Source organism: Lissotriton vulgaris, chromosome 3_1 (assembly GCF_964263255.1).
Source record: "Lissotriton vulgaris chromosome 3_1, aLisVul1.2, whole genome shotgun sequence".
NCBI classification, from domain to species: domain Eukaryota; kingdom Metazoa; phylum Chordata; class Amphibia; order Caudata; family Salamandridae; genus Lissotriton; species Lissotriton vulgaris.
Genome location: NC_141689.1, coordinates 1,325,178,228 through 1,325,202,130, shown reverse-complemented (window position 1 = coordinate 1,325,202,130; position 23,903 = coordinate 1,325,178,228). Strand labels below are relative to the sequence as shown.

Below are 23,903 nucleotides of genomic sequence, written 5' to 3'. Positions count from 1 at the left end.
GACACCGCCAGGAGTCTTAATATCCACAGCATCGCGCCGCCGCCCCGGGGGACTACAGTACCCGGCAGGCTAAGCGGCGGCGCGTCCTACACGGGAGCAGAGCGCCTGAAGGCGCATTTAAACAGCGCAGTTCCCGGCAGGAGCGGGGGACGCAAAATAAACTTACCTGACACCGCCGACACCGCGAGGAGTCACGAGAGGGGCCAGGCAGAAACGCCGACACCGCCAGGAGTCTTAATATCCACAGCATTGCGCTGCCGCCCCGGGGGACTATAGTAGCCGTCAGGTTAAGCAGCGGCGCGTCCTACACGGGAGCAGAGCGCCTGAAGGCGCATTTAAACAGCGCAGTTCCCGGCAGGAGCGGGGGACGCAAAATAAACTTACCTGACACGCTGACACCGCCGACACCGCCAGGAGTCACGAGAGGGGCCAGGCAGAAACGCAGACACCGTCAGGAGTCTTAATATCCACAGCATCGCGCCGCCGCCCCGGGGGACTACAGTACCCGGCAGGCTAAGCGGCGGCGCGTCCTACACGGGAGCAGAGCGCCTGAAGGCGCATTTAAACAGCGCAGTTCCCAGCAGGAGCGGGGGACGCAAAATAAACTTACCTGACACGCTGACACCGCCAGGAGTCATGAGAGGGGCCAGGCAGAAACGCCGACACCGCCAGGAGTCTTAATATCCACAGCATCGCGCCGCCGCCCCGGGGGACTACAGTACCCGGCAGGCTAAGCGGCGGCGCGTCCTACACGGGAGCAGAGCGCCTGAAGGCGCATTTAAACAGCGCAGTTCCCGGCAGGAGCGGGGGACGCAAAATAAACTTACCTGACACGCTGACACCGCCGACACCGCCAGGAGTCACGAGAGGGGCCAGGCAGAAACGCCGACACCGCCAGGAGTCTTAATATCCACAGCATCGCGCCGCCGCCCCGGGGGACTACAGTACCTGGCAGGCTAAGCGGCGGCGCGTCCTACACGGGAGCAGAGCGCCTGAAGGCGCATTTAAACAGCGCAGTTCCCGGCAGGAGCGGGGGACGCAAAATAAACTTACCTGACACGCTGACACCGCCGACACCGCCAGGAGTCACGAGAGGGGCCAGGCAGAAACGCCGACACCGCCAGGAGTCTTAATATCCACAGCATCGCGCCGCCGCCCCGGGGGACTACAGTACCCGGCAGGCTAAGCGGCGGCGCGTCCTACACGGGAGCAGAGCGCCTGAAGGCGCATTTAAACAGCGCAGTTCCCGGCAGGAGCGGGGACGCAAAATAAACTTACCTGACACGCTGACACCGCCGACACCGCCAGGAGTCACGAGAGGGGCCAGGCAGAAACGCCGACACCGCCAGGAGTCTTAATATCCACAGCATCGCGCCGCCGCCCCGGGGGACTACAGTACCCGGCAGGCTAAGCGGCGGCGCGTCCTACACGGGAGCAGAGCGCCTGTAGGCGCATTTAAACAGCGCAGTTCCCGGCAGGAGCGGGGGACGCAAAATAAACTTACCTGACACCGCCGACACCGCCAGGAGTCACGAGAGGGGCCAGGCAGAAACGCCGACACCGCCAGGAGTCTTAATATCCACAGCATCGCGCCGCCGCCCCGGGGGACTACAGTACCCGGCAGGCTAAGCGGCGGCGCGTCCTACACGGGAGCAGAGCGCCTGAAGGCGCATTTAAACAGCGCAGTTCCCGGCAGGAGCGGGGGACGCAAAATAAACTTACCTGACACGCTGACACCGCGAGGAGTCACGAGAGGGGCCAGGCAGAAACGCCGACACCGCCAGGAGTCTTAATATCCACAGCATTGCGCCGCCGCCCCGGGGGACCATAGTAGCCGTCAGGTTAAGCAGCGGCGCGTCCTACACGGGAGCAGAGCGCCTGAAGGCGCATTTAAACAGCGCAGTTCCCGGCAGGAGCGGGGGACGCAAAATAAACTTACCTGACACGCTGACACCGCCGACACCGCCAGGAGTCACGAGAGGGGCCAGGCAGAAACGCAGACACCGTCAGGAGTCTTAATATCCACAGCATCGCGCCGCCGCCCCGGGGGACTACAGTACCCGGCAGGCTAAGCGGCGGCGCGTCCTACACGGGAGCAGAGCGCCTGAAGGCGCATTTAAACAGCGCAGTTCCCGGCAGGAGCGGGGGACGCAAAATAAACTTACCTGACACGCTGACACCGCCAGGAGTCACGAGAGGGGCCAGGCAGAAACGCCGACACCGCCAGGAGTCTTAATATCCACAGCATCGCGCCGCCGCCCCGGGGGACTACAGTACCCGGCAGGCTAAGCGGCGGCGCGTCCTACACGGGAGCAGAGCGCCTGAAGGCGCATTTAAACAGCGCAGTTCCCGGCAGGAGCGGGGGACGCAAAATAAACTTACCTGACACGCTGACACCGCCGACACCGCCAGGAGTCACGAGAGGGGCCAGGCAGAAACGCCGACACCGCCAGGAGTCTTAATATCCACAGCATCGCGCCGCCGCCCCGGGGGACTACAGTACCTGGCAGGCTAAGCGGCGGCGCGTCCTACACGGGAGCAGAGCGCCTGAAGGCGCATTTAAACAGCGCAGTTCCCGGCAGGAGCGGGGGACGCAAAATAAACTTACCTGACACGCTGACACCGCCGACACCGCCAGGAGTCACAAGAGGGGCCAGGCAGAAACGCCGACACCGCCAGGAGTCTTAATATCCACAGCATCGCGCCGCCGCCCCGGGGGACTACAGTACCCGGCAGGCTAAGCGGCGGCGCGTCCTACACGGGAGCAGAGCGCCTGAAGGCGCATTTAAACAGCGCAGTTCCCGGCAGGAGCGGGGGACGCAAAATAAACTTACCTGACACGCTGACACCGCCAGGAGTCACGAGAGGGGCCAGGCAGAAACGCCGACACCGCCAGGAGTCTTAATATCCACAGCATTGCGCCGCCGCCCCGGGGGACTACAGTAGCCGGCAGGTTAAGCAGCGGCGCGTCCTACACGGGAGCAGAGCGCCTGAAGGCGCATTTAAACAGCGCAGTTCCCGGCAGGAGCGGGGGACGCAAAATAAACTTACCTGACACCGCAGACACCGCCAGGAGTCACGAGAGGGGCCAGGCAGAAACGCCGACACCGCCAGGAATCTTAATATCCACAGCATCGCGCCGCCGCCCCGGGGGACTACAGTACCCGGCAGGCTAAGCGGCGGCGCGTCCTACACGGGAGCAGAGCGCCTGAAGGCGCATTTAAACAGCGCAGTTCCCCGCGTCGCGGGACGCGAGCGGGACGCCGGGCCAAGGGCGGGCCCGTTTAAGCCCGTTCAAGACCGGAGAGGCCGGGTCGGGCCACCCCCCTTTCATCCATCCTCCAGTATACCCGAGTGAGTACATTGTCATTAAATTCCTCTGCGACAATCCAAGACATTTGGTATGCCCCCCAAAGAGGCCAAGGGGAGGGCGGGCGCTGCAATATTCACGGAAGCTATGGACCAATTCATAACCAAGATGAACAGTGTTGTTGATGAAGGGATTAATATAATGGAGCGACGTGTCTCGCATGAATTAGCCATTGCAAGAAGATCTTCTATGGGACTAATTGCGGATGCTCGAACTCCTGATAACCTGAGTGCTAATAATCGCTTGAGTGCTTCCCCCATTTTAGAACTCCCTATTCCGCAGCTCCCCCTCTGTAATTTGTCACAGACAACCCTTAGCAGCCAATCCACAGCCTCTGAATCGTTGTTGTCACCTCAGACGCTCCCCACTGCAGCTAGCGTAGCTAGCGTAGTAAAGGTGCATAATACTAGGCAACAGTGTGGGAAGGACCCAGGGGCAATACGTAAAAAGACCCACCAGTCACCTAATAAAGCAGGTGGGAGGAGAAACAAAGGCCGTAAGGGCAAGAAAGCAAATTCACCTATTGCGGTGCAAGGAGTCGCTAAATCACCTCTTGGTCTGATAGACCCCGTTCCACAAAGCAGGGCTGCAGAGGTTTCAAGGGGGTTACCAAGCCAGGAAATGCCACAGAGGGTGTTGGAGGTGGAGCCTAATGCTGTCTATGACACCATTAGGCTCCTGTTAGCTCCATTAGAAGAGAGGTTGAGCAAGATCGAGGTCCACTTAAAAAGGATCGAACGTGATGTCAAGGGCCTTGTTGAACCCACCCTCAGAGTTGTTCCACCCCCAGTTGCAAAACTGTCTAAGCCACCTAAAATCCGCAAGGAAATAGTTCCCACTCCAGTGACCAACAAGGAGTTAGTAGATTTAGGTTCAGCCCAGACGACTATACCTGTTTCTGAAGCTATCCCTACCCCTAAAGAACTAACTCGTCCCAATGTGAATAGCTTATCCCAAAGAAAGAAAACCCCAGATCAAAACATGCCTGGTGGGGGGGAATTGGTCAACCAACCCATTGCAGGTAAAAAGATCTTAAATCTACCTCCGGAGGTTTGCCCATTTGTGGTGGTGCTAGCGGGAGCTCCAGAATTGGCCACAAATGAAAGGGAAAGCCCCACAAAATTATGGAACAGAGTGATACACTGGCTAAATGTGACTAGACCCTTGCCCCCATACCTAGCAGGCAAAATACTTATGATTCGCAGGACTCCATGGGTGGGACATTTGGCTAAAAACATAAGGGGAGATTGTATTTTGATTAATTTCAGTAACCCTAGAATTGTCGATTTCATTTGTAATTGGAGATACCCTAGCACAGGCACGACTGTTTATTCCCTCCCTCTAACCTATTTCTACCCCCCCGGCCATTTTTCCTCTGAACCTGACGGATGGACCTTGGTTCCTGGGCGTAGGAGGGGAGTAGCACAAGGAGATTGGTCTATGCCACCTGCAAATTTTGATAGCTTTTTTCACTACAATCGCTATGACTGCTTGGACGCAGTTGATTGACCAGATGCTACTGCAAGTGAAATAAGTATCTCTTCTTTCCCCCAGGGTGATCATCCCGTAGAACTACCTGTATCTCAAGTGTCAGAGGATATAAAACCCACTGGCATAGTCTTGGACCCGGTGGTTATTACTAACACTAAGGCCTCCCCGATCTTGACTGACATCCCAAACATTTTATCCCATGGTAGAGATAATGCTAGTACACTTAAAATTGTTTTGTGGAACGTGGCAGGTCTGAGAAGCAAGCTTTTGTTACCCGACTGGGCTGATTTTATCAATGGGTTTGACATCTGCATGTTTCAAGAGACATGGAGCTTAGAACCGTTGCATATGCATGGTTTTTCCTGCTTTTGTGTACCCGCTATATCGGTTGGTCGTGGTCGTCCTTCCGGTGGGCTTATAACATGGGTAAGGGTTGATCTTAATCTTAGGATTACACATCATACTCGTCCCTGTCCGGACATTATGAGACTATCTGTTGAAAGTATTAATGGTGACCCTGCCTGGGAATTTTTCAATGTTTATATAAGAGGAACACAGGGGGGGGGGGGGGGCAATTCGCCCACAGTTGAGACTCTAACCGATTTGTTAAGGCTGTGTGCTCCTGATTCTTTAGCCCTAGTAGCTGGGGATTTTAACTGTTCATTTGAACCCTTGGCAGTAGAGGATATTTTAGGAATACATGAGGATGACGCACAATGGGGCGTTCCGTCCCTAACCCTTAAGCCCGTGAGGAGATGGTCTCCTGTAGTCATTCAACTAAACGGCTTAATGACAGAAACAGGTTTACGGGCTGCCAACGGCCGTACTACCTCCGACGCTCAGGGTGCTATTACCTACAATAGAGTGTTGCACGAGAGTAGGATTGACTACATAATGATAGATAGGAGGACCTGGAAGTCTGTAGTGGATATGGTCATTATTCCATCGGTTGAGAGTGACCACAACCCTATGTCCCTCACACTGCAAAACCCATGGCACAGAAAGGAGCGTATATCCTCAAAAGACAGGAGTTTATTAACAAAAGAATATATTCCATCGAATTGTAATAGATTTTTTAAATGGCCAAAGTTCTGTCTGGATGATTCTAAATTGCGCGAGCTGGATGGAATCCTTGCAGAGCAGTTACTAAGGCTGTCTGTAGCCTGCGATGAGGAGGCAGGGTCAGTAGAGATAGAAAATATTTATACTGCCACAATGGACCACATTGGCAAGCTGTTTATTGTCCCACCCAAGAAGAACCTGGCACATACCAAGCCACTGCAGAGCTGGTTTGATAGTAATTGTAGAAGGAGGAAAACTGATTTGATTTCTGCCATCAAATCTTCGAACCCAGTATCTGTACGTTCGGCAAGATTGCATTATAGAAAGGCAACTATAGCCGCAAAAAGGGCTTGGGAAGAGTCCCATTGGGAAAATCTCAGAGATGCAAGTAGAAATAGGGATGCTAATTTGTTTTGGTCACTAGTTAGAAAATCATCTGGGTGCAGCTCGAACCAAATTTCAAACCATATCACGGATAGTGAATGGTTTGAACATTTTCTTAAACTTTATGGAGGGATTGACCTGCCCGGAGTCCCGGGGCATTTAAGCGGTGCTCTGGTTGATGGTTCCGGTCAGCTCACGCCAACTATAGTTAATAAAAAAGAGGTTCTCGCTGCAATAGCCAAAATAGTTTCCGCCAAAGCCCCAGGACAGGACGGAGTGCCTGGTGACCTTTTTAAAGCTAACCCCGAAGATTGGGCAACGTATTTTACCATCTTTATAAATGCATTGATGGCAGGCTCTCCAGTCCCTAGTTCCTGGAAAGCGGCCGAGGTGATTCCCATTTACAAGAAGGGCCCCAGGGAGAACCCTGCCAACTACCGTCCAATTAGTCTGATAGACGCGGGACAGAAGTTGGTCGGCAGGGTTCTCCTTGAAAGGATCCTCTCGTGGGCAGAGGAGAACAAAATTATTTCCCCTTACCAGGCTGGTTTCAGGGCATGTACTGGTACAACTGATCAAGCATTTAGGTTGCTCCTCCTCCACTGGAAGGTGGTTACCATCGGCAAAGGCGGTCTTTATTTGGCATTTATTGACTTGAAGACCGCCTTTGACCTGGTTCCTCGAGACCGACTGTGGACTATACTGGAGGAGATGGGGATCCCGCTTCCAATCCTAAACCTCTTGATACGTATGCATGATGGCACTTATGCCCACATCAGATGGGGCTCTCAAGGGCAAAAAACTGATAGGATTCCTGTTAAGCGTGGGGTTAGACAGGGGTGCGTGTTAGCCCCAACACTTTTTTCTTTGTTTGTGAATGGTGTTGTCTCTTTTTTACTTTAAATTGACGCAGGTGCCCCGGTTCTGGCAGGCGATAAAGTTCCCACCTTACTCTTCGCAGATGACACCTTGTTGGTTTCAAAAACTCCTGTGGGCTTGCAAAAATTGCTGAATCGCTTTAGTTTGTTTTGCGAACTTAGGGGCCTAGTCATTAACACCACCAAAACTAAGCTTCTCTATTTCAATCCGAGCAAGTCCTCCAGGTCCACCCTCTTTCTTGATGGAGAACCATTGGAGCGCATAAAAGGATTTGATTATCTGGGAATCAGAATTTCTCATAATTTGAAGTGGCAGCCCCATATTGATAAAATGCTTTTGAACCACAAAAGGGTGACTGGTGTTTTGGGGCGGGAACATCGCATGTCCATCTCTAAGCCCATTGCCCCTGCCCTAGATATATATGCTGCAAAGGCTGTGGGCAGCGCCCTTTATGGTGCCGAGCTGTGGGGTTTCGAATGTATTAGTGCACTTACCACTTCTGAGAATAAGTTCCTCAGAGTGTGGTAAATATTTGATTTACCGTCCTAATTTCTATGCAGGTAAGTACTTAACAAAAAATAACTCAATCGGAAAGAAAGACGCAGAGTCCGTGGTGTTAGAGTTCTTAGGGGTTTTATTCCTTAAAGGAATGGTTCTGGAACCTGGATATCGGATTCCTGACACCTCTGGGGTTCAGGAAGGGATAGAGCAATGCTTTATTGACAATACATAGCTTTTATACTTAAATCATATAATGCAAACCAATACAGTAGGCGTAACAGCTGAGAGAAACGAGATAAGAGCATACACGTGTTAGCAATACGTAATCAGAAGGCGTAACATAGGGGTGTGTGCTAGAAGACGTCACCTAAAAGTGTCATGAGTGGGTTGGTTCATAGCAGAATCTTGCAATGTCAGCAGAAAACTAAGGTCTGGATGCGTGCGCAGCTGCATGACGTGTGATTGACGTGAAACTGGAGGGTGCAGGGGACTTGACATTTACACTAGAGGCAAGAGACAGAAGTCTGGCATGTCAGATCAACTCGTACCTATATCATATCTGATATCTGATGTTTGGGAACCATATTATCTGGAAGGAAAGGTCTCTCGGACAGAGGCTATTCTATACTGACTGTGAGTGCGTGTATAAGCGTCTAAGTGTCTGCATGAGATGCGAGGGGGCATGGGCCTACCATGGTAACAGAGCTATGAATTACTTGCACGGAGACAGTAAGGCCGGGCCCTTTGCTCTGCAGCTGGAAGGATGTTTACTTAAACTAGTAGGCAGGAATGCATTTTCGAGGAGCGGAGCAGATAATTCGAAGGTTGAATACAGTCTTGGCAGGCAACAGGCTGAGCTAAGCGCCGTGAGCCGTGCAGGGAGTAAGGCAGAGGTCACGGGTACAGAAGCAGACCCAGGCTGAGGCATTCAGAGTCTGAAGGCAGAAAAAGGCTCGATGGCAGAAAACAGGGCCTAGCTCGCACAGAGCCAGAAATATAAAAAGTGCACCATACAAAGACGGTGGCAAGGCATACTTAGGAACGGAATATTCAACCCGTTCAGGGCGGATCTGAAAGAGTACATGTTAACGTTGGACGCAAATGTATTTGCGTCTTCATAGCTGACACAGGAGGGAAGTTACATGCACTTTAAGCTCGTACATGGAGACGGTGGGGTGCTCCTTAGGGAACATATCTTGACCATAAAATTTATATTTCCTCAAGAGAGCTAGCATCCCTTCCGATGGGTAACCCCATCAAACCACTATTGAGCGATCTGGGTCGCCGCCCTATCCGGGACTTAGCTAGGCTAGGACCCCTTTTATATTGGGCCAGGTTATGGCGGACCCCCGAGCTCTCTAAGTACCTTGATGGCTAGATAGAGGTTATGAACCTTAATGGTTCTTATAAAGTTAGTTGGATCCGTAACATTAAGAAGCTTTTGAGCGAAACTGGTTTGCCAATTAGTTGGGAGCGTGGAGCTTCCGTATCCAAGCTTGAACTCAAGCGAGTCTACTGGAACTGGGTGGACGAGCACGATCTAAGGGACCCAAATCAGGGCAGGCTGACCGAAGAGTTTAAACAGCATAAAATCAAGCCTCGCTTGGAGCCTTACCTGGACCTTATTGTAAAACCAAGGGATCGCTGTTCATCCAGTTCAGGTTGGGAAACTTACCTTTACACGATTACACTTGTAAGTGGAAGCCCCCGTACCAATCTCCATCCGAATGCCCTACCTGTAATGGCGTCACTGAAACTATTGCCCATGTTTTGTTTGTGTGCCCAGCTTATGCAAAGCCGAGACAGAGATGGCTAAAACCTACAGGTTTACTGCTCGGTACCAGGAATCATTCCGTAGCTTTGAGAATTCTAAAGACTGATACCAGCACATGTCTAGTTTGTGGGGGTTGCTAAATTTTTGAGCTGGGCCTGGGTAATCAGAGCAAAATCTTTGAGATGCCTCCGTTTTTAATCAAACTTTCCTAATTTTTACTTTCACAAAGTTGCTATTGTTTAATATGTTTCTTAACTTATTTATTGTAATATGGATGTTTTTACTGTAACTAATTCTGCAAAATGTAAAGACCTGTGAATTGTGGTCTTTTTTTAATCTTTTGAATGTGCTTTTATGATATCACGTGTTTATCGAAATAAAGCTTTGAACTGCACTATAATCCAGGCGAATGCTCTGTGCAAGTTATTAAAATGGTTATCTTCTATCAGATATTTTGTGGAAAGTGCACATCCAGAGGTTATTCAGCAGCTTCTCCAAGATAAAACAATTAAAGAATGTCGACTCAGAAACGCAGATGGTGAAGAAACAGACCTCATCATGGAGACGTTCACAAGTAAATCTGCAGTAAGTTTTGTTGCTAATTCTTGAACTTTTGTGTCAACTGTCTCCTTCCTTACCAAACCTTTCTTGTTTATGTCCCAACTCTGGCAAATTAGCGAGTCGGTTGGTTGTGTAAATGTATTTGTGTGATGTTAAGAAATCAGTTTTAGGTTGAGAACTCTTGTTCATACTAAGTATATACTTCTCTGTGGCGTAAAGCCACCCCCCAGCTTTTCATTTGTTTTTTTCAGTGTCCTTTAAAAATCCTTGCTTGCTAGTGGTCAGTCCTCCCTCTTTGCCCCCCCCCCCCCCTCCTTTTTCTTTTCCGTTCCTCCCAAGGAGCGGGACCAAGTACTGTATCTTTCAATTTGATTGTTTCTCGGTTCTCTGGGTGGCTATTTTTTTTAATTCTTTTCAGCTCGGGTTACACTGTGGGTGGATGTTTGTTCAGCTCCGATGTCAGGCAGCCGCTGATTTGCCCATTGTCAGGCATGTAGTGCAATAACCCCGTAAGAGCACCAAGTTCGGGATGCATGACCAATTTAAAGGATACTTATGGCACTCCCGAGTCGTCGTCCTTGTTGCACAAACCTCATCCCTGCACTTCCACGCTGCTTTCCCAGAATGCGCGCTCAAAAGAGGCGCTTTCTATTCCATAATATTCAGGCCACCCTGGGGCACCTACCAGGGAATATGCGCTGCCAAGCTGCCTTTGTGGCTATCTTGGGGATGCGGTGCAGGCGGGGTCTGGCGCTGCTCTTTGCCAGGCGCTGCTGTTGCCATCCCTCCCTTCACAAACCCAGGCATCATTTGCCCTCCACGCCTCCTCTCACAGGACGCTGCTGGTGAGCATACATCGAAGCAGCATTGGCGTCTGCGCAGGCTGTGCCCAGAGAGTCTGATGCCATAGAGACTGTAGACCACGATATCGGCTTGTGCCGCTGCTTTAACTCTGTCACTGCCAGGGAAGTCGATGACAAGCCGGCAAGGGAGGAGGAGGAGAAAAGCATGTGGGGAGGGGAGGGCTTACTAGCTTTGCAGGTTTGAGCTGAGCTGTGTGTTATTTTAAGTGCGATCCCCGTTCCGCTTTCTCCCAACATCGCAGCACACATCTGGAAAAGCGGGAAACTTAATCTAGAATTCGAAATAGATCTCTAGACTCCCGTCACAGGTCGATTAGACCTTTGTACCTGTCATAGAGTGTAGAAGGCAATCTTTTTCAACAAATCAATCCGGATTACTTCCATCTCCTTCCCCGAAGAACCACTGACAAAGGGTCAAGTTTGAATATTTATTATAAAGCCAAAAGCACCACTGACAAAGAAAGGGTCAAGTTTGAATATTTATTATAAAGCCAAAAGCAATTGTGTATATAAACACCTCAGTAAAAGGTTCAGCAAATACACAGGTACTAATACAAACATAATCCTACGGAAAAGTCTCAAACGACTGAGAAACAGCACTAATGTAATTTCCAAGACCACTAAGCTTGTAAGAATTGCTATGATCTGGGTCTTGGTAGGCATGGAAGAAAAGAAGAAATACATCAGGATAAGTCTATCCCTACACTATACTAAGTGTCATCCCTATAGCCGGATTCTCTCCTAACAAAAGGTGTCGGCCGTGGTGACTTCCAAAGAAGTACACTCACTTAGTTCGGACTTAGCCTCTCGAGTTCATCTCGCACAGCAGCTCTCTGCCTACCCAGCATCTTTCTTCGCCCTTGTGCGCTTCTACTCTGCTCTCCTTCCGGGGTGCTGTCCCTAATACGAAACCCACAATTCGGTTGACACGCCCAAAAGACGCCCCTCTCAGAGAGTTAAGTTTCAAAGGGTCTTCATCTTGATGTCTTCATCCTTGTTTGTTGAGAAACGGCCTTGGGTCCCACAGTCGTCTCCGCTTGAAGTTGCTTCCCTAAAATTCCACAGCCACTCCTCCGGGTCTGTAACTATCATCCTAACTCTCATATACAATGGGCCCTTCTTTACTATCTTCGGCTAACCTTGCACCTGCAAAAGAATGCACATAAATCGGTTCGCGACAACATGCTACTTGAAATTAATTCTTTATGGCAACCTTCTAGGAAAGGGGGCAGTTCCCTGATTTAATGTTAGCAGACACATTCCTAACTCGGTCTACTCAATCCGTTATCCCCACCTGGGCCTCTGCACATTTCGAGATGTCACCCCCTAACTTTTGGCAAACAGTTTTACTCGTTAGGCCTACATCATTATAGCAAAAAGAAAAGAATACATTTCCCAACTAAACACTTCTATGTTGTTACATGAATACAAAAAATGAACTACTAAACAGGCATTGAATACATAATGCTTCTTTGAACACACTTTAACTGAACTAACATTACTTTCACAAATACATTTCTAGGTTACATGGCATTAGTATTTCATAAAAAAACGTTATGTTGCAGCCATGGAAAATTCTGGTACATGAGTTCATGGCTTTGTGTCACACTTAAACATGATTATAAACCTCTATATATGCGGGTGCTGTTTACCTGTGAATACGATGCACCCCTACAATTTCTAACACAGTTCTGCGCTCTCTCAGTCCCCCCTTTGATGACCTGTGTCATCACCACCATCCCACATTCCTTTAGGGTAAGGACAATTTCTTAAACAGCACTTGTTGCAACATTTCCCCGCCTGAGCCTTTCCAAAGCTCTTAAGCTTGTAAATGTAAATGTATTTGAGCTTATATAGCGCACAGCTACCCGCAGTGGGTTTCCCGGCGCTTGCTTAGGGAACCCGTCCTGGTATTCCCCTGTGAGATAGCCCCGGCAGGGTATCCACAAGGTGAAAGCCAGGCATCCCGCCGCGAGGGGCCGTTGTGGAGATTAAGCAAGCTATTGCCCAGAGTCGCAGAGTGTGAACCCGTGAGTCGAGAAGGCACCGGAGCGAGAATTATCGAGTCCGTGGAATTTTTAGCCCAAGACCCGCCGAGAAGGGGAATTGAACCCTGGTCCAGGGCTGATCTCAGCTTCCGGGTCTGCCGCCTCTAACCCCTGAGCCACACTTCTCCTTCGGTATTGATTGTCCTGCAACTCCTCCATTCTCTGTGCCTGTCCCCTCACTGCTCTATCCAACCTATTGGACCTATCGCATTTGTACAATCTCAACAAACCCCATATTCCAACCACACAGGCTACTATGATGAGGAGAGGTTCCAAAATGTATTCAAGAAAACTCCTACCCAGGTTTGCAAACCAATTTCCAACACCTCCAAGACCCTCGCCAACTTTTTCCCATGTGTTTTCTTGTGTCAAATCGTTAATCTCATAGTGGATTGCAGTAATGTTGCGTATATATTTCTTCAGGTCTTTAGAATTGTCTGGAATATACGTGCAACATTCCTGGACCTTCAAAAGTTTACAGACTCCGCCCTCTTTCGCTAAAAGGACGTCTAAGGCAAGGCGGTTTTGTAAAACCATTGCCCGTATCGACAACATCTCACCATGAACCAACACCAGTGATTTTGCCGTACTCATCGACAATTCATCCACCACTGTTGCTAATCTTCGTATCTTTACATCATTGAGAATCAATCCCAGCATTGGTATGGCAGCTCCAAACACATCTCCCACTATTGCAGCAGCACTTTCTCCTCTCTTCACCCTTGTCAACTTGCCACCCTCAACTTGAGCAAAATCCTCAGTATGATATATCTTGGGAAAGATAATCGCCAGGTAACATGTCCCATACCATTTATCCGGAAATCTCACGTATGCATTTCTTCCACAAACGAAATACACCGTAGGAATCACTTGCACCACACTCTTCAGAAAGTCTTTGGTATAATACTCTAATTTGAAAGTGTGTTCACAAGTTGTCTCACCCACATACACATTTTCGTAGTATGTCTTTGGCCTATGTAAACACAATTTTCCTTTTTGTACAACGTCTAGGGCTATCGGACCATAACTCCCCTTTGACTTGTGTCCAAGCTCTTCATCCGTCCAATCTACCTTACCCTGACCTGACGTCTGTAACTGCTTCTGTTTTTGATATCTATCCTCGACCTGCTCCACGAACTTCTTCTCTACCTCTGTCAATGAGCAGGTCAAGTTGTGTCGATGTGCATATGAGGTATCTATGGTTTTCGTTGGAATGAAAAAGTATCTAAGTCTATCCTCTGACTTATAATAATCCCATTTGTTCAAATGCTTATCATTTGGGACTTCGGGTAACACAGCGTCATAATTCGAAAAGAAATATTCAAAATGTGATCTCCCATAAAATATGCTAAGCAGCAAACTACATGAAATTCCATACGTTAATGGCAGGTGATGGTATCTAATACCCTCGTCTACTGAAGCTGGCAATTGCATGCACACATAACAATCTTTCGCATCCATCGCATCAATGCACTCATACAACAATTTAGCGTAAGCATTTTTCCCAAAGTTTCCTTTGGACAAGTCAGCATGTAATCTACGGCTTTCTTCGGCTAGCAAAGCTTTCTCGGCTCCTATGTTTACCTCTTTGTGGCTAGGAGTGGTAGGTGTAGGTGTTCCCTTGACCTCCGCTTCCTGCTCTTGTGGGGCTAAATAAGAAACTAAAACTACAACAAATATAAATAAAATCACTAACCCTAATAGTGTACCTATAATACATTTTGTCCTACGAGTTGAGTTCCCAGCCTCCATGGTCTCGGACAGTGTGATTCGATTTTAGCAGCAACACAAAGTCTTGGCAATATAAAGTCTCTTGCTTGGCTTTATGAATTTTCTCGAACCACACCTAGAAGCAGAGATCCCCTTTCAGTTTTCTCATTGTCCATTTCGTGTTCTGGTGACCCTACCCTTCTCCGTCCTCTAAGGGATGTCCCTGAGTTTCTTCTTCTTCCGCTTGGCTCTAAGTATCTTCTGTAGCTATTTACAAAGTCTTTACTGCGCATCAATGATCAGGTTCTCTCCAAGTGCACAGAGTACGTAATCTAAGAGTTCCATCTGAAGGACTATTGCATCATAGGCAGGTATTTCAGGGCCAAATGTAGGAAAAGTCAATCTGTTTAAGATCAAATCACTTATCTTGCTTAGGAAAGGGGGATTAGGAACAGTGATTGTCAGTAAGCCTTCGATTTCCAGTCCAGGCATCAACAGGATCACTTCCAATTTATAGTTCGGGGCCGTATCGGTCACCAGCACTGACCTCACCCTCCCGGATCTCAGTACACCTGGCATTTGTCAAAGGGTAGGTCCACTCCGGAGTGGCGTATCTTCTGCACGGTACTCTCACCCTCCTTGATCTCCTCGGACCCTTCTCCTCTGACTCTTGGTCTCCTGTTTCCGGGTCTGATTCTTCAGATACAGGCGCAAGATCTTTTTTCAGATGTCAGCCTCACGTTCAACCTCTTCCGCCTTTCAGGCCAACTTGCCTCGGTGCCCTTTACTCCTCTGTTCCTTATCGGCACAACTTGCTCATCTCGACCTTCAGCTTCTCCAGAGTTGGGATCACCCTCACAGCAGCTTTCCCATTCAGTGGCAGTTTGAGTGTCACTGTCGCTGTGATCTCCCCCAGCTCGGTCGGATGAGTTACCAGCTTCTTCAGACAACCCCACAGCTTGACTTGTCCCCTCTTGTGGATCTTCCTCCACAGCTGGATTTTCTTCTACGAGAGGAGCTGTTTCTTCCAGGGGCGCTGGAACTCTTCGGGTGTGCGAAGCATGTATCCAATTTGACAATCCACCGCACTTCACAGCAGTGTTCGTCACCAGGATGACTTGGAACGGCCCTCGCCAGCGGACGTCCAAGCAGCTCTTCCTCACGTGCTTCCGTACTAGCACCCAGTCTCCGGGACACAGGTCGTGACAGAGGTCTCTAGAAGTTGGGATTTCTGCCGTCTGCACCTGAAGGGACACAGAATGGATGACGTCAGATAATCCTTTGCAGTAATCAAGAATCAGATCATCTGTGATATTCAGCAAGGCCGCTGAGGTGACGGATGGTAACCTCATAGCTCTTCCCATCAGCACCTCATGAGGTGAAAGTCCTGTTCGCCTGTCTGGTGTACTACGCATGCTCATTAACACCAAAGGTAAAGCATCTGGCCATTTCAGAGACGTGGAAGAACACACTTTCGCCATTCCTGCCTTGAGCGTTCCGTTTATTTGTTCCACTATGCCAGAAGCCTCTGGCCGATAGCTACAATGCAATCTCTGATCAATGTTCAATGCCGAACAGGGCATCTTCACAACTTCACTGTTGAAATGTGTTCCTCTGTCCGATTCCAAAGAGGTCGGGACCCCGAATCTAGGTACTAACTCCCTCAACAGCAATTTAGCTACTGTGAGTGTATCGCACCTGCGAGTGGGATATGCCTCGACCCACCTGGAGAACACACATACAATTACCAAGACATATCTGAGGCTGTTACACTTAGGCATCTCAATAAAATCCAATTGCCTTCTGTTGAAAGGCCCTCCAGACCTTCCCACGTGACTTAACGTAACTGGTGTCCTCTTTCGAACATTCATCTGTTGACACGTAACACATCTCTGACACACCGCTTCTGCAGCCGTTCTGAACTTTGGGTTATACCAAGTCTGCCTAAACACTCGTATCATAGCATCTCTTCCCAAGTGTACAGAACCATGTATCTGGCGAGCCATCGGGCTCACCAGTTCATTCGGCAACACCGCTCTCCCATCTGCCGAAATCCACAAATCCAGATCCCCTTTGGTACAGCCAGAAGTCACCCACACTCTTTACTCAAAATTTGACGCTTGTTCCTGCATCTTCCTCAATTCATCCCAAGTATCAGCCACTTCAAGTACCATGTTTAGCTCGGTCCCTCTGTGTATTCCCTCAACAACCTGGTCAGTAAATGAGTAAGCTTGCTCGGCACAATAACGTGCTACCTCATCCGCATATCTATTACCCAGGGACACAAAATCAGCACCCTTACTATGTGCTGTGCATTTTACCACTGCAATTTCTGCTGGTCCCTGCAGAGCTTCCAGCAGTAACCTGACGAATTCTCCATTTCTGATAGGGGAACCTGATGATGTCATATAACCCCTTTGAGACCATAACTGACCGAAGTCATGAACCACGCCGAACCCGTATCTGCTGTCAGTGTATATGGTGACTCGAATCTTGTTGGCTGCCAAACAGGCACGCGTCAAAGCAACTATCTCAGCCACCTGAGCGGAATGTACTCCTTCTAAGCAGGCAGCTTCGATTATTCCATGAATTGTGCAAACGGCAATAGCCGCTCTCAACTGTCCAGCATTGTCTCTTATACATGAGCCATCTACAAAGAGAATTTCATCTGGATCTTCTAAAGGCTCATCAACAATGTCTGGTCTTGGTTTGGTGCATATTTCAGTCACCTCAAGGCAGTCATGGTCTTCACAATCATCATCTAAAACATTTGGCAATGGCATCAATGTAGCAGGGTTCAAAACTGAGCACCTCTTTAGGGTCACATTCTCTGCAGCAAGTATAACCTGCTCGTAACGTGTGAGCCTGTTGTTAGTCAGGTGCTGCGTTTTGGTCCTTGTCATTAACAATTCTACTGAATGTGGAACGTGTACCACCAATGGATGCCCCATTACGATGCTCTCACAGCGCTCAATGCTGACACCTGTTGCAGCAATGGATTTGAGACATCCGGGCAACGCTGCGGCTACTGGATCTAAGGTAGCCGAGAAATATGCAACTGGTCTACGGGCACCTCCGTGATCTTGGGTCAAAACTGCTAACGCGCAGCCCTCTCGCTCGCAGCAAAACAGTGAAAACAATTTAGTGTAATCAGGCATTCCCAGGGCCGGAGCCTGACATAAGTTTTCTCTCAACATTAGGAAAGCCATCATGCAGTCTGTGTCCCATGGTACCGGATCACTCACGTCCTTGAGCGTCCGTTTCTGTAAAGGCTTCGCTTTTAGTGAGAAATTTGCAATCCACTGGCGACAGTAGCCAACCATTCCCAGGAACATTCTAACCTTTCTTTGTGTGGTAGGCACCATCATTTTCATTATTGCCTGTATTCTGTCTGGGGACACTTTTCTTATTCCTTTCTCTATCCTGTGCCCCAAATACTGTACTTCTGGAAGACAGTACTGTAACTTGCTAGGAGATACCTTGTGACCATTCTCTGCCAGATGGTTCAACAACGCGATGGTGTCTATTCTACAGGCATCTTCTGTCTCTGACGCAACAAGGAGGTCGTCTATGTACTGTACAAGAACCGAGTTCTGGGGCAGTACTAGACTTTCAAGATTCTTCTTCAATAATTGATTAAAAATCGATGGACTTTCTGTATACCCCTGTGGGATACGACACCATGTTAATACACAGTTTTCCAGCTTAAAAGCGAAAAGAAATTGGCTCTCCTCATGCAACGGTATTGAGAAAAATGCCTGACATAAATCAATCACGGTGAACCACTCAGCCTGTGCTGGAATCTGAAACAGTATTACTGATGAATTCGGTAACACTGGACAGCATGGAACAACAATGTCGTTCCCCTTTCGTAAATCCTGCACAATCCTGAACTTCCCCCTAGGCTTTTGCAAGCCCATAATCGGAGAGTTACACGGACTGCCCATTATTTCTTTCAGGATTCCTTGTTTAATCATGGACTCAATCACAGGTTTTATTCCCGCAATTGTTTCTGGAGTCAGCTTGTACTGGGGTGTTCTTGGAAATTCTGCATCTCGTCTTACTTATATTTTGACTGGCTCTATGCCCTTTATTAGTCCTATCTCTTCTCCTGTGAAATCCCAAACCTCTTGTCTGACTGTCTCCCTTAAGTCCCAGGGGAGTTCCTCCACTGTGAGTGCAGGATACATTTCTATGGACAGACGTGTGTTTGCAACCTTAAAGGCGGCATCATCGTCATTTGTCTCCAATTCTACTCCCTTCGGTGTACAATAGATGGTGCAGTTGAGTTTGCACAACAGGTCCCTTCCTAGCAGACACACAGGACTAAAATCACATACCACAAATTGATGGTTGTCCCTGAAGTTTCCTATTTTCACTGGAACTGGCTCGGTCAGTGGATTCATCATTTTCCTATTCGCTACACCCACAACTTGAATGGTCTGTCCCGACAGAGGCAGGTTAGGGACCACTGCGGACCGTACAGTAGAACGAGTTGCACCCGTGTCCACCAGAAAGGTAGTGGGGTGTCCAGCTACCTCCGCATCTACAAAGGGTCCTCTCTGGTCTATCTCTAATGCTGCTCCTAAGGTGCATTCTTCCTCCCCATCCAGACACATTCCTGTCACTGGGTTAAAAGCATAGTATTCGTCTCCGTCTATCAGGAGAGGCATCTGCTGATATATCTTATTCCCTGCTCCGATCTTCGGTGGCTGGGGAACGGGGGCTCTAGGAGCGGAAGTCCTCCCTTTTGCCACTTTGAGCTTGACTACTGTTGATCTCGGAGTTTGGGGAGTCTGACTCTCCTCCTCCTCCTCCTGTACTTGATTCTCTGGGTTATGGGGACACTCACGCCTCCAGTGCCCGATCTCGTGACACTGATGGCACCTTGTTGTCTTTTTCAGAGTCGCCAGATCCACCCTTGGCCTTGAGCCCTCCTCACTGTCCCTTTTCTGGCTGTTCGATCTTCTCCCCAACGTTCCACTTTCTGACTGACCCTGTCCTCCCGATTGCATTTGGACTAGCATCAGCTTATCTTTGAGTTTCTTAGTCTTTGAGTCTATCTCATCACTGCAATATCTCGCGTACCTCAGGATCCCGTCTAGAGGCTTGTTTTGCCAACAGATCAAATGTTGCTGTATCATTAGACATATCTCGGGTCTCAAGCCCAAAACAAACTTGGACACAAACTGTCCCATATCTTTTGGATCCATCACATCCAGACCACTGCACTGTTTAAATATCGGTAACAATCTCTCATAATACTCATGCACTGTCTCCTTTGGTTCTTGTCTAGTTCGATCTATTTTCACCCAATCTATGTCTTGTGCTGGCACCTTGGTTTTTAACCACGTAATCACTTGCTCATATTTTACCATCACTCTTGGTGAAGGTCCATTCGTGTGTGCATCCCGTTCTGGCTCCTCTGTGGGCCACTCGACACTGACCTTGCACGCTACCCACAAATCTCCCGGCACCACGATGTCGAACAGTGTGTTCAGATCTACCCACAGTACCTTTGAGATTTTGACAAACCTCTCTACCTGCTTGTACCATTCTACCGGGTTTTCTCTCAATTTTGGAAATGTGTTCGTAAAGGCAGCCAAATCTCCCCTACTCCAGGGTACGTGCACATATCCTCCATGGGCTACTTCTCTCAAGGGGTATGCCTCTGCATGCATTAGCCCCGTTCCTGGAGGAGTCTCTATGGTGCTTCGTCTAACACTTTTTTTCTTTGACCACTTCTCCTCCCATTTGTCCAATTGAACCCATATTCGGATTCCCACTACTAGTTCTCTGATGTGGGTTTTTAATCCGATCACTCTCTTCTCGTCAAGATCTTGGTCTGTATACTGCAACCTATGGCCACCTTGGAACGCCTTTGTCCTGGTCAAGTCCACTGAATATTTGTTCGCTAATTCTGTTAGTTTCTCGTGAGCTGCCCTAGCTCGACGAGTAACATCCTTCGCTACGAACAATAGTTCATCTGGTTCGTATAGTTCTATTCTTTCCAACGGTATTGTACCTTCCACTATCTCTTCTACTTCTGACTTCAGTCTTAGTACATCTATTCTCCTTGCCTTTATCACTGCTCTCAATGTGCCTTGGCTAGAAGTTTCGCTTGGGTCTTTCCCTTTACATTCCTGACTCACTCTTCTGTCTTCCTCAGGGGTGTTATGGGGAACACTCCCTCTCTCCCATCTTTCACAGTCCCACTCTTGTCGTCTTTCTGTAGTTCCAGGGGTGAACGTAGCTCTATTTTCCTCACTCCCACGGTCCCCATCTTGTCTACTTCCATTAGACCTGCCATGGGATGTTTCCCTGTTCTCCGAACCCCACTGTCTGCAATCGTCTCTTGACCGGTCACTCTGATTATCCGCAACTGTCTCCCAGGTTCTCAAATCTGGCCTCAATTCTCTCATAGGCCGGGGCCGTGGTCCTCTCGGATCCATCGGTCCTCTCAAGCCCCCCTGTTCTCTTGAGGAGTCTGCTGATGCTGCCAAAGGGGTGCTCCTTTCTATCGGTCTGGACCACTGATTCCACTCGTCTGCCACATTACTCCTACCTTTGCTGGTATTTCTTTCCCTGTCCATTTGTGGCAGACTCTCGGTTTGGGCTTGTTCTGGATTGTATACTGATACTATTGGGCCTATGGTAACAGGTACCGTAAGGGCATCTGGCAATCTCTGAGCATTTGCCCCCTCTTCACAATGTACTTTCTGTACAGTGAACCTTCCCACTACTCTTGCTTCCGGGGCCAGTTGAGGTACCCCCTCCCCTTCCACTGCGACGGCCCTGTTCCCTACCGGACCTAAGTTGCTCTCTCTTAGGATACCACCGTCCACTGCCGATGTTCCCCTTTCTGTCTGTGGTGGTGAGGTCCCTTCTATTTCTGGATTATATGGAGGTGGTCTATCCGACAACAGCCTCTCTATCAGACTGTCTTCCGTTTCACTGTCATCATCTTCTGTATTCCTTTTCTGCGCTTCCTTCACTAACCAACAATGGGTACAACCTATCCCCTTCTATGGTCTGTACTCTCCATCTTTTGGCTAGTTCGTCCCACCTTGCGTCCTGCACTGCTCTAACCGATCTGTTCACTCTTTCTTGCCTTCTGTCCCCGTTTTTTTCGTGGGCTGCCCTGATCCATGCATTCAATGCTTCGAACTGTGTTGGCCTAGGCAAAGGTCGCAAAGAAGACATAATCGCTTTGAGTTGGTACAACACCTCTAATCTGAATGTCCCATATTTGGGAAACGTTAGTACCTCATTCCCCTCAGTCATCTTACACCAGTTCTCAAGCCACAATATAGTATGTAACCCAAAGTTCGTCGCCAAGTAATGAGCTGGCATATCCTCGGGAGGAGCCTCTTCCCCACCCCGAGGTTCTAGCCTCTTCTCTCCAGAAAAACAACTTCGCAATCCTTTTAAACATTTCATGATGATACCCACAACAATTTCTTGTTTACTACTTTCGTTCGTTTCTCAATGTCAATCCACCAATCCCAGCGCAGCTTCACTCTGGCCGTCCTATCCTAGCGCGGCTCTTCGCTGATGTCACTCACTTCCCGCTAACCGCCCTATCTCAGCGCGGCTTCACGCTAACCGTCCTATCCCAGCGCGGCGCTTCCTGGCGTCACTCTCCTCCGTTTGCAGCAGTTCCCCTCCTTTCTCCGCTCGTCTCTTGGTCATGCATGCGTCCCAATCATACGTTTTGAAATGATCACTTCCGACCAAGCAATCACTTCTCTGACTGTACGTCCACAGTCTGACTGTAATTGTCACCAACTCGCAAATGTCTGTCCGATTAAAGAGCAAACAATCACCTCTCTGATAGGTTTCATACACACGGTAACTTCCGACCAGCGTCCATTACCCACGCACTCACACACTCGTTCCCCCTATCTCGGTCCTGCGGGCAATCAATGGTACCTCATGATCCCCTTTCAATGGTCGACAATTACTGTGGGTGTTCGATACACCCGAACCACTTAAACTCTCCTTGAGCTTAAGATTTTCACCGGTTGCGCGCGCTCACAACCTGATCTCCTTTCACACTACAGGCACTCAATCTCCGCTAGACAATACAATACAACAACATAATACACACCGCAATCTAACACGCATGACCCTTTTTATACTCACACTCTTACGACCTGCTGTTTTCTGCCGCACCGTCACTCTCCGTCATCTTCCGTGGATCGCCATTCTCCGTCCGCTGCTCTATGGACGCACATCTTTGGATCTCTATGGGCCTTGGGGAAATCTTAACCTATGTGGATTACCTTCACTCCAGAAGATAAACCATCCTACTCTGCTACCAACTGGAAAAGCGGGAAACTTAATCTAGAATTTGAAATAGATCTCTAGAGTCCTGTCACAGGTCGATTAGACCTTTGTACCTGTCATAAAGTGTAGAAGGCAATCTTTTTCAACAAATCAATCCGGATTACTTCCATCTCCTTCCCCAAAGAACCACTGACAAAGGGTCAAGTTTGAATATTTATTATAAAGCCAAAAGCAATTGTGTATATAAACACCTCAGTAAAAGGTTCAGCAAATACACAGGTACTAATACAAACATAATCCTACGGAAAAGTCTCAAACGACTGAGAAACAGCACTAATATAATTTCCAAGACCACTAAGCTTGCAAGAATTGCTATGATCTGGGTCTTGGTAGGCATGGAAGAAAAGAAGAAATACATCAGGATAAGTCTATCCCTACACTATACTAAGTGTCATCCCTATAGCCGGATTCTCTCCTAACAAAAGGTGTCCGCCGTGGTGACTGCCAAAGAAGTACACTCACTTAGTTCGGACTTAGCCTCTCGAGTTCATCTCGCACAGCAGCTCTCTGCCTACCCAGCATCTTTCTTCGCCCTCGTGCGCTTCTACTCTGCTCTCCTCCCGGGGTGCTGTCCCTAATACGAAACCCACAATTCGGTTGACACGCCAAAAAGACGCCCCTCTCAGAGACTTAAGTTTCAAAGGGTCTTCATCTTGATGTCTTCATCCTTGTTCGTTGAGAAACGGCCTTGGGTCCCACAGTCGTCTCCGCTTGAAGTTGCTTCCCTAAAATTCCACAGCCACTCCTCCGGGTCTGTAACTATCATCCTAACTCTCATATACAATGGGCCCTTCTTTACTATCTTCGGCTAACTTTGCACCTGCAAAGGAATGCACATAAATCGGTTCGCGACAACATGCTACTTGCAATTAATTCTTTAAGGCAACCTTCTAGGAAAGGGGGCAGTTCCA

General features: G+C 48.8%; 1 protein-coding gene across 3 annotated transcripts in view; it reads left to right on the top strand.

Moving 5' to 3' along the window:
* ERCC3 (ERCC excision repair 3, TFIIH core complex helicase subunit) overlaps positions 1-23,903 on the top strand; it is a 1,672,020-nt gene that overhangs the window by 423,628 nt on the left and 1,224,489 nt on the right. For all 3 annotated transcript variants that reach the window (XM_086961802.1, XM_086961803.1, XM_086961804.1), the window contains one exon: positions 9,911-10,046. In XM_086961802.1, coding sequence (XP_086817928.1) covers positions 9,911-10,046 — 136 coding nt within the window. The remainder of the gene's footprint in view (positions 1-9,910; positions 10,047-23,903) is intronic.